Below are 14472 nucleotides of genomic sequence, written 5' to 3'. Positions count from 1 at the left end.
TCACAGATCACGTTTGCAAGGTTTTATAACCTAGATGTGGCATCCATCACTTTGCGAGTCCGCTCTGTCTAGAGAGCTACTATTCCTTCACCCAGCGGGTGAGCCCGAGCTGCTTATTACAGGCGGGCTACCTGTTATAATTTTAATACAGCTGCCAGTGTAGGCCGCTATCCAATTTACTCCCACTAGAAGTCACAATCCCTTCCAATAGAATAAAACCTCCCTCCCTACCTCTGGTTTTGAAGGGGTTAATTATTCTGTGTGTATTTTATGACATATATAGATCCTCAGATTAAGATTAACTTTCCATCTGGTTTTCACCATGTGGGGTTATTCATTTTCATACACACTTGAAGACATATGAGAGTCACATGACACCATGTGAGGATCAGACGTGTGAATGGCGAGCTCTGTGCACTTTTCTAGTTTTAATACTTTTAATGACATAAACCAGTGCGATTCGATACACTTTGTTCCATAACTGTTCTAGGAGGACAATATGTAAAAGAATTCAAAATCTTCGGGCTATGAAGACATTAAAAGACACTTACGTGCTTAAATTGATGACCCTGAGCAGGCCACAAGCCTGGGAGTCGACTTAGACTGGGAGGTGTGGGAAGTGCCAATGCAGAGCTGAAGCGCCGAATGTCGTCTAATGGCCTCAGAGAATTGACCCGATTGAAATACAGATATAATACTATTTTGTCGCTGAAGGTGGAGTTTTGGCTATTCAGGGCAAGAGTCAGGGGGACAAGGCAGGGAAACTTCTGGCTAGATATATAAAACAGAGAGAGTCTTTTTCCACCATTCCCTCAGTGAAATCTGCTGGTGGTGAAATATTTGCCTCGGCCATTGATATTAATAATGCTTTTAAAGAATTCTATCTTGATCTTTATAGTTCCACGTCTTCGTCTACTGAAGAGGATATTAGAAACTTTGTGGAACCATTAAAACATCATAAAGTGATGGCTGAGCAAAAAAATTATTTTGATCCTAAGATAACCTTGGAGGAGCTTGGCGAGGTAATTAAGGCCTTGCCTACAGGCAAGGCTCTGGGGCCAGATGGCTTTGCTGCTGAATTTTTTAGATTTTATGCTACAGAACTGGCTCCACTTTTGCTAGAAGTTTATATGGAATCATTAAATAATGGAAAGCTTTTAAGAATCAGTCTGATTCTTAAAATGGACAAAGATCCAAGCGAGTGTAAGAGTTACCATCCAATTTCCCTGATCCAGTTAGACGTTAAAATATTGTCTCTTATGCATATAGATCAGGTGGGGTTTATTCAGGGCCGTAACTCTTCTGATAACATTAGGTGTTTCATTAATGTCACGTGGGCAGTGGTGAACGATCAGACTCCAGTCGCTGCCATCTCACTTGACGCCGAAAAGACGTTTGATATGGTAGAATGGAATTATCTTTTTAAGATTTTGGAAATGTATGGGTTGAAATGAATACTTTTATTTGGTGGATTAAGTTACTTTATAGATACCCGGTAGGAGCGGTTCAAACAAATGGATTAATTTTAGATTATTTTACTCTGGATAGGGGCACCCGGCAGGGTTGCCCAATTTCCTCCTTATTGTTCTGTCTTGCACTGGAACCATTAGCAGCCGCAATAAGAAAGGAGGATGATTTTCCAGGGGTGGTGGCGGGAGGTGTGTCGCATAAGCTTTTGTTTTATGCAGGTGATGTTTTGTTATTTGTCTCCAACCTTACTAGATCTATGCCTTGCCTCCACAGATTTATTAATTATTTTTCTAAATTCTCAGGATACAGAGTGAGTTGGTCTAAATCTGAAGCTATGTCTCTGACAGCGTACTGCCCAGTAACGGCTTTTCAGCTGGGCGCCTTCCAGTGGCCCAAACAGGGCATTAAGTTTTTGGTATTTTATTCCCAGCAAATTTGTGTGATTTAGTTAGAGTTAATTTTGACCCTTTAATAAAAAGGTTTTTGAGTGATGTGGGCAGGTGTGCTTCATTAAATTTATCTGTGACTGGGAAGGTCAATGTTATTAAAATGAATTGTATTCCAAAATTCAACTACTTGCTACAGTCTCTCCCTATAGATGTCCCATTCTCTTATTTCAAAAATAATTTGATAGCATAGCGAAATCCTTCATTTGGAATGGTAAATGTCCCAGATTACATTTTATTAAGTTACATAGGCTGATTGACAAAGGTGGGCTAGGCCTACCCAAGATTTTGTTTTATTATTATGCATTTGATCTCAGACATTTGGCTCATTGGTCACTTTCACGTGAGAGAGCCCCTCCCTGGTTTTGTATTGAGCAGGAATTTCTTGCTCCTATTTCGCCATTGCAAAGCCTTTCTATCAAACTAACTGGAGAAGTCAAGTTACACCCCGTTATCTCGCATTTGCACGCAGTATGGACAAAAGTGTCCAGAGAGTTTCATTTGGACATTTATTTAAATGTTGCTTTGTGCATATGGCTGAACCCAAAATTATGTATTAGTAAAGTCCCCTTTCTGCTGGACAGAGTGGATTGTGAGGGAGGTTAATATGCTCGGTGACCTATATGAGAATGGAGTGTTGAGATCCTTTGAAAATATAGTTCAACATTTTGGGATTACCAGATCTCAATTCTTCAGGTACTTACAGATGCGCCATCTACTCTGTACCACTTTTGGGAGTAGCATGCAGCCCCCTAAAGCAGCAGGTACCCTTGAGGTGGTGCTTGCTGCTTTTAGAAAAGGTCATGAAGCTTCAGAGTATTGTTCCTTATTGATCCAGAATCTTGGGGATGGGGCATTAACATCTCTTAAGAGGTTATGGGAAAAATATTTGAATTTGATATTGGAAGATGGGGTGTGGGGAAGGATTTTGAAAAATGTTAAGAACATATCCAGAGGGGGGGCCTGGATAGCTCAGCGAGTAAAGACGTCGTCTACCACCCCTGGAGTCATGAGTTTGAATCCAGGGCGTGCTGAGTGACTCCAGCCAGGTCTCCTAAGCAACCAAATTGGCCCAGTTGCTAGGGAGGGTAGAGTCACATGGGGTAACCTCCTCGTGGTCGCTATAATGTGGTTCGCTCTCGGTGGGGCGCGTGGTGAGATGTGCGTGGATGCCACAGAGAATAGCGTGAAGCCTCCACAAGCGCTATGTCTCCATGGTAATGCGCTCAACAAGCCGTGTGATAAGATAAGCGAGTTGACGATCTTAGACATGGAGGCAACTGAGATTCGTCCTCTGCCACCTGGATTGAGTCGAGTCACTATGCCACCACTAGGACTTAGAGCGCATTGGGAATTGGGTATTCCAAATTGGGGAGAAAAAAGATCATGTCCAGAGATGCAAGAGTTCGCCTTATGCAATTCAAGATATTGCACCGTTTCTACTGGACTCCCTCCAGATTATTTAGGCTTGGTCTAAAAGATACACCCACCTGCTGGCGATGCCAGTTGGGGGATGGAGATATAACCCTTGCTTTCTGGTCTTGTCCTAAGATTCAGGAGTTTTGGTTGAGAGTCCAGAATTTTGTTTGCGAGGTCCTGGGCACTCAAATTCTGTTCTGTCCCAGACTTTGTATGTTGGGTGATGGGGTGGTTATTGATATAACCGATAAATATGTGGGGGGGGGGTTGTTTAGGGGGATGGACATATAATTTGATATAATTTGATTCTGTGTGTGTATGTTCTGTTTATTTAATCCTGTTTTTGAATCAATAAAATGTTAATATCAAAAAACACTTGAACATCTACATCTTAGGGTATGACGCTACGTAGTGCAGCGTGATGGGACTCCGTTCCCCATAGCGTTCATTGCAATATCAAGTGAACTGCACTGTAAAAAATAAAAAGTTGAGTAAACTTAAAAAACATTAGTTTTACCAACTTAACAATTCCAGTTGGATCTCAAGATCCATGAACTTAATACAAAGTTCAGCAAACTCAAAAATATCAATGATCATTAAGTTCAATAAACTTGAATTTTTAAGTACAGTTGTCCATAATTTTCAATATTTTTGAAAACAATATAACATACATATATTTTTAAGCAGACCTATATTTTGACATAAGATCATGTATCAGCCCTACCAAGAGACCAAATAGTTGGTCTAACATAAATGGTGGTGTAGGTTACAAGTACTTCAAACAAAAGAAGTTGAATCAACTTTATAAATAAAGATACTTCATCAAAGCAAACACAAATTACCCTTTAGGACTTTTTACAGCAAAACATAATTAAAAACACATAAAGAGCAAAAACATCTATTAATTCAAATCAGATTATTTACAAATTTTTTAATTCATAAGTCGGCATGCTTTGACCAAACACACTTAAATAAATTCAAGAGCAGGGGATTGTGGGTTGTGTTCTCAGCCACAATGCTTCACTAGTGGGCATGCTCAGTAGCAGATGCAACAATGTGAAGTTCATAGTGCTCAGCCTTACAAAGGTTCCCTCAGATTTTGACCCATGAATTTTCAAGACCTTTCCATGACTTTAACAAATGGATAACATCATTAAAGATATGAGTCAAAATCAAAGATTTAAATTCCCACATATTTCCTGATTTTCTGTGGTGGAGCCTGGCTTTATAGACTTACAACAGTGAAATTTAAACTTCCATTTCACAGAGGTGCACAACGTTTCAAATAGGGGTGTGTTGGAGGGTCAGTGATCAAACTGAGCATGCTCAAAAGCCTGTATGTTCTACCTTCACCACCAGACTTGATATTGTATGTGCTCACTATTTAAATGTAAGTTGCTCTGATTTAAATGGCATAAAAGTTGACTTAATTGATTGTTTTAAGTAAACTCACTTTTTTTTTCAAAATTAGATAGTTCAACTTTTAAAATAGGGCTTGTCTGACAAAACTGAAGTTGGATTTTTTACAGTGTGAATCAATAGGGAATGTCTCTGGTTACTCATGTAATCTCGGTTTGTTGAGATAAAGGGAACGAGACATTGCAGAACTTGGCCGCACTACTACTTAAGAATTTAGAGGAACGAGCGACTCGTTCTTGTCCCTCAGTCAGAAAATTCTGAAGAAATGATGTTTGAGTGCCCGTCAGACATTGTCACATTCAGACAAGTACAAGCATTTAAATGTTGAGATGTGGGGGTTGTATTTTTAATTTTAGGGTACAGTGTTGTGAATTTTATGTTAAAATGTGTACCTGACATGACAAGCCATTTCATAATTACACATGCATTATGTCATCATATGGATAGAATAGGCTACATGGGATTTGTACATTAAAAAAAGCTAAACATTTTGGTTAAATCGTGAAAAAACTAAATCTAAAATAAAATATACATTTTCACAAACTATATAGTCAATACAGTTGTGCATAAATTTGCATACCCCTTTTTTATTGTTTTCCACACCCCTTTCAGAATGTATACAAATAGCCTATAAGAGATAAAATATTATATTTTTTATGTAGTACTGCCCTTCAAAAGCTATATAACACAAAATTTACTCTTATTTATACAAATCATCTTGTTCAAAAGTTTGCACCCCTTGGTTCTTCTTGTGTTTCCTTCTTGAGCATCAGTAATTGTTTGCACCTTTTGTAATTGTTTTGTATGAGTCCCTCAATTGTCCCAAGTGTCAAAAGCTGGATCTTGTCATATAGTCACTGAAGAATTCAGTGTGCAGAAGATGCTGAGAAACCAGATAATTGTACAGTACTTGATGGGTTTTTCTTAAGAAAAGTGGACATCTTCACTGCTCAGGACAAAGCAGGGACTCATGAACAATTATTACACAAACAGTCATTGATCATCAAGAAAGCAACACACCATATTAAAAACCAAGGGAATGTAAACTTATAAAAAAGGATTTTGTGTATAAGTTCAGTTACTATTTTGTCTTGTGGAATATATGTGAGGATATGTTATGTCAAATAGCTTCTTCAGGGCAGTACTAAATAAAAACAAAATGCAATTTTTATGATCCCTCATAAAAAATAAAAAAAGAAATCTGTTTTGAGACTTTAAAAATCTGGTCACCCTGTTTAAGTTATTTTAGAGTGAAGACTAGGCCTAATTTCTGCGCAACACGGCTTACATTAGATTGTTAAATATTCATAGAACAGTATACAGTATAGGTGGCTGTATGTGCTGCTTCATCTGTCAGTAAGTGATACAGCAGTGTCGTAGAGGAATATAGGGTCTGATACAGTGGGTCTGATCAGAAGGTAAAGGTTATTTCCACATTCTGGTGGTTGGAAGCAGAGATATTCAAGCCTTAAGATACTTTTTGTAAAATGAGTTAAAAAGTAATGGAGATCTCTTGAAAGTTGCATTTTTAAACTTTGAATTGTTGCTATAAATATGACTATTCATGTGCTTCCTAGACATTTATATTTAGAGAACATATTGACATACTGTGTTCCCTTCAATTGATTCCTTAAATTTTCTTTAGCTGTTTTTAAAAAAGGTCTTAAACAAGTAAAACCTGCAGAAATCAGCTGTGAGACCTTATATAAACAGGTGTGTGCCTTTCCAAATCATGTCCAATCAATTGAATTTGCCACAGGTGGACTCCAATCAAAGTATAGAAACATCTCAAAGATGATCCAGAGAAATGGTATGCACCTGAGGTACATTTCAAGTGCCACAGCAAAGGGTCTGAATACTTTTATCAATGTGATATTTCAGTTTTTTATTTTTAATAAATTTGTAAAGTGTTTGTAAGGGGGTTCAGTGGAAAGGAGGAGGCGAGAACCAGCTTAATAATATAAATAATAATTTAATAAACAATTTAAACAAAACACACAACCAAAACCACACAGTACAGCTGCCTGCAATTCTCTCTCTCTCGAACTGTCGTCCCCGGCCGCCTTTATCCCTCGCGCGCCCCATCAGGCTGATTGGGGACCGGGTGTGTCTCATTCCAGCCCGGCCCCGCCCTCCTCGGCTCTACAGTGTTCAAAATTTGGTTTTTGCTTTGTCATTATGGGGTATGGAGTGTAGATTGATGTGAAAAAATAATAATTTAAAGCATTTTAGCAAAAGGCTGTAACATAACAAAATGTGAAAAAAAATGAAGGGGGTCTGAATAATTTTTGAATGCACTTTATGTGTACTTTATGCTACCCAAATAGTTATTTGTACAGCAATGGTTGTGAATGTAACTCCCACTCCCCCTCGTCACAACTTCATCACAGTCTAAGCTTAATACTAACTTGGCTACACAGTAGCTACACATCCGGTTCTGAGATGGCCCTGTAGAAAGAAGAAGAAGAAAAAATAATTATAATATTTGCCAGATGAATGTGAACTTATGTAACGTTGACTCAATGTATGTGCCAGTACAGACGGTAGCGACCTAGCCAGAAGCAGTCTGCTTGAGAAAATAGCAAAGGGAGCAGGTGGGAGTGGGTGGCAAAGAGGCTCAGTCTTATGGGCTGTGAGAATGGCCATTTGCACTGCAACCATCCAACAGCACACTTATCCCTCACATATGAAAAGAGAGGATGCAGCCAATGTACTTTAAGTCATGAGTGCAGGAAGACCAGTGCCGTCTGCCATAGACTTTGATGTGCTTCTGTTGTGCCATGTGGTCTGCACTGGCTCTTTTTAGGGTCCTTTTTTAAGCATTGAATGAACAAGCTGTATGAATAGATAATTTAGTGATTGCCTTGAAGAACTGTGTGAGGAGTTCCCATGCTGTTTTGTATGGTGTGATAAGGGATCAAACAAGTCTTCAGAGAGAATACATACTGTAGACAACACATCTTTATTCATCATCAGGTCAGTTTAAATGTTTCAGCAATTATTTGTAGTACCATTTGGCGAGTAGCAGTATTTAGTGTTTATCAAACATAAAATGTTCCAATATCCCATTTGCTTTTTGTTACCACAATTTGGCTGCTTGAACTTATTTGGATGTTCTCCCTGAGTATTTCATATGGGGGATGGTTGTGAATTGGATATAATTATGTGAGAAAAGCAGCACCTCTCCTTATGCTCAAAGTCCAGAGACCTGACTTCAAATGTGTAGAAGAACCCAACATGTTCCTGTGCTGTATCAGCTTTCATGAAAGAAGGTTGTGAAAAAGACCAACTGCTTCATTGAAATGTACTTCTCATAATCATCAATATATTTTTTGTCAAATTATGTGTCAGTTCTCTCTGAAAAAATAATGCTGTACCAAGATCTTTAGAAGATAAAAATCCCTAGTTTTGTAAATGTTTGATCAATTTGATAACTTCATGCTTAAAATGAACAAAGAAACACTAGTATAACGGCATTTTATTTTACTTACTAAATTTGATGTATCTTTATGGCATCAATATTTTCCAGAAAAGGTATATGGCTTGTTTGTCCTACTGTTACAAAAGGTAGGTGGAATAAATATAGGAAGTGACAGGTATAAATATAATCACCAATAGGATGTCTACATGACTCACAAATGAAAACCTGTTTCCTGTCTGAATATCAATTAATCACTTCAAGCTGAAGGGAATTTTTGCCAGTCACAAGCATTTATTAGCTAGTCACATTGGATAGCTTACTCATAAAAAACTCTGATGATTGTGAGATGAGTGTTTTGAAACTCTTGCTGTCCTCATGTAACATCACAGGATTGCTTTGAAATCACTTAACCAGATCCTTTGCATTGATGCTTGTCTTTAACTTTACTAATAATATTTATTAATACTAACCTGGGAGGAATTCACAAAGAATGATTTGCGTCAATTATTTGCTTGCGATTCACTAAAGGTATTATGCAAATCAGGTAACGGCACAAACATGTGCCCAAAAAATGGTGAAAAAGCCTTCCACAATCTGCACTGTGCAATCTCCTATCTTGCAACCCGATTGTAAGTGCTGGCATACATTGCTGGGACTGTATAGCATCGCTCTGCTACTGCATTCCAGATGGCTCTTTAAAATGCTGAAAGTGCACAGTGTTTGGATATATGCGCCACTATAATGGTCTTCCCCATCATTTAATCAATAATAATTTGAGGAATTACTGTTGCCATGATCGTTATAAAATATACAGTACATCAATATCTCTTTTAAACTAAATTCTAAAAAAAAAACGATTCCCCTGGCAATACTTGCACAGTGTTAAAGCTGAAGTGTGTGATTTCTGCAACACCAGCATCACTAAACGGAACTGAAATAATCACTGTTTTAAATCTGATTTTAGAAAGCTATCCCTTTCATCTATTGCTTGTTCAAGCAGATAGTCCCATCCCAAACTCACATCATTGGTCGAGCTAATATTGCCATGTTGGGCTTGATGGGCCACTCAAAAAAACAAAAAACAGAGGAATGCTTTGAAAGCACCACAGAGCCAGGCTTACTTAAAGATGACTGCATATTAGGCGAGACTTATGTCTCTGCTTTTCCCAACCAGTGGGCATTCTCAAACCTGGATGAGCATTTTTCAACCACTTTTTAATGATTTGCCTACTACTTTGAGATTCCCAACTTTCATTGGATAGTTTAGAAATGCCCATCCTGGTTTGGAAATGCCTACTGATTACTACATTGAGATTCCCTACTTCCACCGGTTTGAAAACGTCCACAGATTGGGAAACACCCATTATTGTTCCGCAGAGACCTATACTTCTATTAGGCTGGGATATAATAATTATAACATTGAAAACATAATACACATCATGCTTTAATTGTGTCAGGCAAATAGTGCTGGCTTTTGTTAACAAGGCATAATCTATAATAAGAATAATTTACATAGAAAGAAGGTGTGTTTGCACTGAAAAGAATGATAATGGCTAAATTTAACTATGTTGGACTCTCCATTTATTTACCATGATTTGTCACTCATTTACAATGACTTTTTTTTCCCATTGCAGTCCAAATATGAGAGTATCCTTCATAGTGTTTTCAGCCAGAGCAGAACTTGTGTTATCACTTACTGGAGACAGGTACAGTATCAGGCTTTTGTGAAATGCTTGCAGTCCCCAGTGTAAGAAAGCTAGTAATACACCATGAGTTTATGTTTACATGTAGGAGTAATGTATTTATGATGTCATGGCTACCTTCATCTTTTTTTCACCTGACATGACCATTACATACAGTATACATTGCATAACAAAATAATCTCTCTAGCTCATTCTGATCAGAAAATTCCTTGCTTTTTATTACCAGAGCAAAAATTAATGATGGCCTGAGGAGCTTAAGTGAGGTCAAACCAACAGGTGAAACCTACATGCATGAAGGAATGAAAATGGTAAAAAAATACTTCACGTGAACAGCGAAATGGAATTTGCATGGTATTCCAAAATGAATTTATAAAAGGCATAAAACTGTCATGTTGTACAGACAGTTTTATGCACATGTGGAGTCTATGATCTCAGATGTATTTGAATGATTGCATTTAATGTACTGTTTTTACTTGAGGAAGCAAAATTTAACTAGGCCAACCGTTACTGTAGTTTTGTTCCACTCATGACCAGATAAGGCATAATTGCATGTTTATCTTTTTGCATAAACATACAACATTTAACATCCTGAATTTGGATTTGAGACAAGTTCTGTATGAGCCTTGTCTTTGCTTGTCTTTTTTTGTCCCTGCAATTTTTAAGAAAACAGATGACTTTTATTGTCACACAGCTTTATGAAACTATTTCTTACTCTTCGCAGGCATCTGAACAAATAAAAGAACAGGTAAAAAAATCCTCTAGTATCATTGTGGCCTTGACTGATGGAAAGCTTGAACCATATATCCATCAACTTACTAAGGAGGAGGTGAGCTGGTATTTAGTATTTGAAGCCTATTTTGTAACATTATAGCACAAAACGTCTGTTATAATGACTGAATGTTCTGAACACAGGCTGATATTGCAAGGAAGTATGGGGCTCGCGTGTATTGTGTTGGCGTTAAAGAGTTTGATGAAGAACAGGTAATATTGTCATTACATCAGAGTATATACGGATTCAGTATAGTTAAGCTCAGTTGACAGCATTGACAGCAAATCTGGGTTCCAGTGAGGCAATTTCAATTGAAGTGAATGGGGCCAAACCATAAATGTTAAAATACTAACTTTTTCAAATGTAAATCCACAAGACATAAACAATATGTGTGTTAACATGATTTTAGTGTGATAAAATCGCTTTTCTGTGTAAAGTTATAGCCAATTTTACAACTTTGTTGCCATGAAGAAGTAATATCAACAAACCCTTAAAACTACTGTAAAAATGACGATTTATACAACTTAACAGCTCAAATAATACATGAGTTTTAACAGAGGAATGAATGTGCTTTTATAAAATTATTAGCTTCAAATTTCTGCTTTTAAACCCTACAAAAATGTACCCCATTCACTTCCACTGTAAGTGCCCCACTGTAACCTAAATGTTTTCTTTTTTGAAAGAAAAGGAGGGACAAGTCAAAATTATTTTTGTGGTAACCAACATTTTGCCACAAATGCTGTCGATTGAGCTTTACTTGTATTGAACCCGGAATATTCCTTTAAAGTATCAAATTTCATATTTATAGATCAAATTTCATATTTGTATGTTACACATCTTGTGTCCTGTACACTGTATGGAGATACTAGTGTTTGGAGAACTCTACAAAGCTTCTCTGTGTTTCACTAAATGCATGGGGTGTTGCAGAATTGAATGTAATTATAGGACTGCGGCTCTCTTCCTGTCTCTGTAGCGATAGAAAACTGAGTTAAAGGAGAGGAAATGTCATCAAGTTGTTTTTTTCTTTCTTGCTTGGCTCTTTGCCCTGTTATTATTATCTCTCTGTTTGCCTGCCAACAGCTTGCTGATATCGCTGATACCAGAGAGCAAGTGTTCCCAGTCAAAGGAGGCTTTCAAGCTCTCAAAGGAATCGTTAACTCGGTAGGTTCTCCATGCCATGGGTACCCATCCCAAAAGATCTAATAGATGTCCCTGTGCTTTAAGGCAAATCCTTTAATTGAACTAGTAAATAGTCATTAACAGTACACTTATCACATGAACCACCCCCTTTGAGGGGGGTTAAGTGCTATGCTCAAGGGAAAATGTTGAGAGAAATGGTGCAAGGCACACCATCCCATCTGAACTAAAATTTAATGACATGGAAGAATGTCCAGCTTATTTTCTGGAACAACACTGAAACACTGTCTAACATGTGTTCTTTCAAAATAGGCTTATTTTTTTACATAAAAAAATATGTTCATCCAAAATTGAAGCTAAAAACAATACAGGAGAAATTACTCGGGCAGTAAGATTTCTATTGTGAAACAATGGCTAAAAATCAAAGCTGAAGTATTAGACTTTTCTAATGATGTATAGTTTATCATGATTAAATAAGAACTGAATGTTAATAACATACAGTTCATGTAAACAATACCGATCATAAGATTGTCGCAATCTCCTGCCTGTGAAATGTTAATCATAATAACTCACTTTCTTCACACTAAATGATGGTGCCCAAAGTGTCCCTTTGCACCTCCTGGTGGTGATTTTGCAAACGTGTCTTATGTGTGAGAATTTAAAGTTATACCGCCGTGTTAATACCCGCAATAGTGAGGGTCATTCTGGTTGGATACCTACTGTATTTGTCTGTTTATAAATACAGTAGGTAAAAAGGATATTAAAAAATAAGTACATAAAAAGGATTTTTGTAAAGCAACTAAATAAATTATAGCTTTTGAAAACTTCAGCATTGCTTGGCTGTAAATTGTGTAAGTTTATTAAGGACTGTGCTTAAACATTGTGTCAGCATGAAGTTACAAAAGCAGCTTCATCCCACACAAACATGTCAGCAATATATTTGTGATAATTTCCATTTGCTTCATGATGCTTTGAAATGGCCTTCTTCAAGTGTTTCAGAGTATCTTTGCCCATACATGTACATAGTGGTTTAACTTTGTAAACTTTGTAAACATGGTACGAGCGTAGAACATCTTTGGTCTTGAGTAAACCAGCAACAGCTGAGGTCAGTGTTTCTCTACATGGGTGTGTTGTTTTGTGACCACAGGAATCAGTTTCTGGGATATATTTCGGAATTAGTCACGCAGGACAAAGGAAAGCACCTTCTTGTAGTTTATTGAAATATGTTTTGTCCAGAGAGGATATATGGAAAAAAGGACAATTCCTCTCATTATTTAGCCTCATTACTTGCCTGTTTGGCCAAATGGAGTTTAAGGCCCAGCAAAACAGGCATTCTCCAGTGATTAGTAATCCTGGAGGCTTGGCTAGTTGGTTTCTGCTCAGATTTCCAGGATTTGAGATCATCTGTGCAGCTTTGCATTCGGGTCTGAAGTAGACTTAACAGAGATTCTGCAAAAGCCTAAAGAATAGATTTAGCTAGGCCTATATTTTATATTCCAAAAATGTTTTGACTGATGAGCAGAGACAGTTTAAGGTTGTTTATATTTTGTGGCTTTATATAGGCTACGTTCACACAGAATATGGTTGTCGGTCCTGTTTTAGAGTGCAAAATGTGTTGGTTATGTTGTCTAGTTGTTTGTCACGTCATACAGTGCATTTGCTATTCTGTTCTGCACACAGTCTTGTCTCTTGTGTGTATATTGCAAAGACGGATACGTATATGAACTGTGCGTCAACTGAAGGATTTAGATCTAATCGTTGTCTTCCATCAACATTACTCCCACCAGTTTTGTGGTCTGGGTTCCACCCAAATGCTGCACTCTTCACTCAGTTAAAAATAAAAGCATTCAAAACTGCTGTCAGTTAATTACGGTAAGATTTGGCGAATAAACACGCTTCTCATTTGGAGTTATTTGTAGAGTTAGACTTTCTGGTGTTATGGAAGTCTTTGATATTCACTTTAGTCATTTTCGCTATGGTTACAAGCATTATTCATGGCCAGGGGCAGACTGGGATTAAAAAGTGGCCCTGGACTTTCTGGACCAGAGTGGCCCACCACACCTGGCCTTCAACACACCACACCATAACACACCAGCTCATTGATTTAATTTTCCAGATACATTTCATTAATAAATATTTTATTGACTGCTAGTGTTTGTAAAATGGTCCATTTATTTACTATAGGATTTTTCTGAATTAATGGGTGTTTATCTTAAACAAACATTCTATTCCTAAGACTATTTTATCACTTGCACAGTTCCGCCCAAAGTGTGGACACACCTGGCTGAATTAATGTTTCTCATGATACGCAAGACCTTAATAATCTAAAGATTTAAATGTACAACTAAACAGATGTGTAAAAAAGGACTTTGGAAAGCATTCCAAATAGACACAAAGTAATATTTTTCATGACATATTTTCTGCATTTGTATCAGGCGTGAGCATTATTTAGCAAGGTGTGCAATCTGTGTCTAATAATACAGTGTTAAGAAGCCGCGCTCAAGTTCCCAGTAATGCACTGCAGTATAAATAAATTATGCAAATGACTGCTTGCTGCTTATAGCTTTACTGTTTGCCGATATTATTTACGCTGGTGTTATTGTATTTGTTGAAACTTGCAGTTACCGTATTTTCCAGAAATAAAGTTGCACCTGAATATATGTCACACCTAGTCAAAATCGCGTTGTT

The 14472-nt window shown here is 37.4% G+C and overlaps 1 protein-coding gene across 1 annotated transcript in view; it reads left to right on the top strand.

Moving 5' to 3' along the window:
• Positions 1–14472, top strand: part of LOC127429560 (anthrax toxin receptor 2-like) — a 100781-nt gene that overhangs the window by 6523 nt on the left and 79786 nt on the right. The window contains exons 3-7 of the mRNA XM_051678681.1: positions 9810–9881; positions 10105–10186; positions 10600–10704; positions 10791–10859; positions 11728–11808. Of these exons, the coding sequence (XP_051534641.1) occupies positions 9810–9881; positions 10105–10186; positions 10600–10704; positions 10791–10859; positions 11728–11808 (409 nt within the window). The remainder of the gene's footprint in view (positions 1–9809; positions 9882–10104; positions 10187–10599; positions 10705–10790; positions 10860–11727; positions 11809–14472) is intronic.

The sequence above is a fragment of the Myxocyprinus asiaticus genome, chromosome 3 (genome assembly GCF_019703515.2).
Source record: "Myxocyprinus asiaticus isolate MX2 ecotype Aquarium Trade chromosome 3, UBuf_Myxa_2, whole genome shotgun sequence".
Lineage (NCBI taxonomy): Eukaryota > Metazoa > Chordata > Actinopteri > Cypriniformes > Catostomidae > Myxocyprinus > Myxocyprinus asiaticus.
Note: the sequence above shows the minus strand (reverse complement) of the source record. Positions and strands in the feature narration are given on the sequence as shown.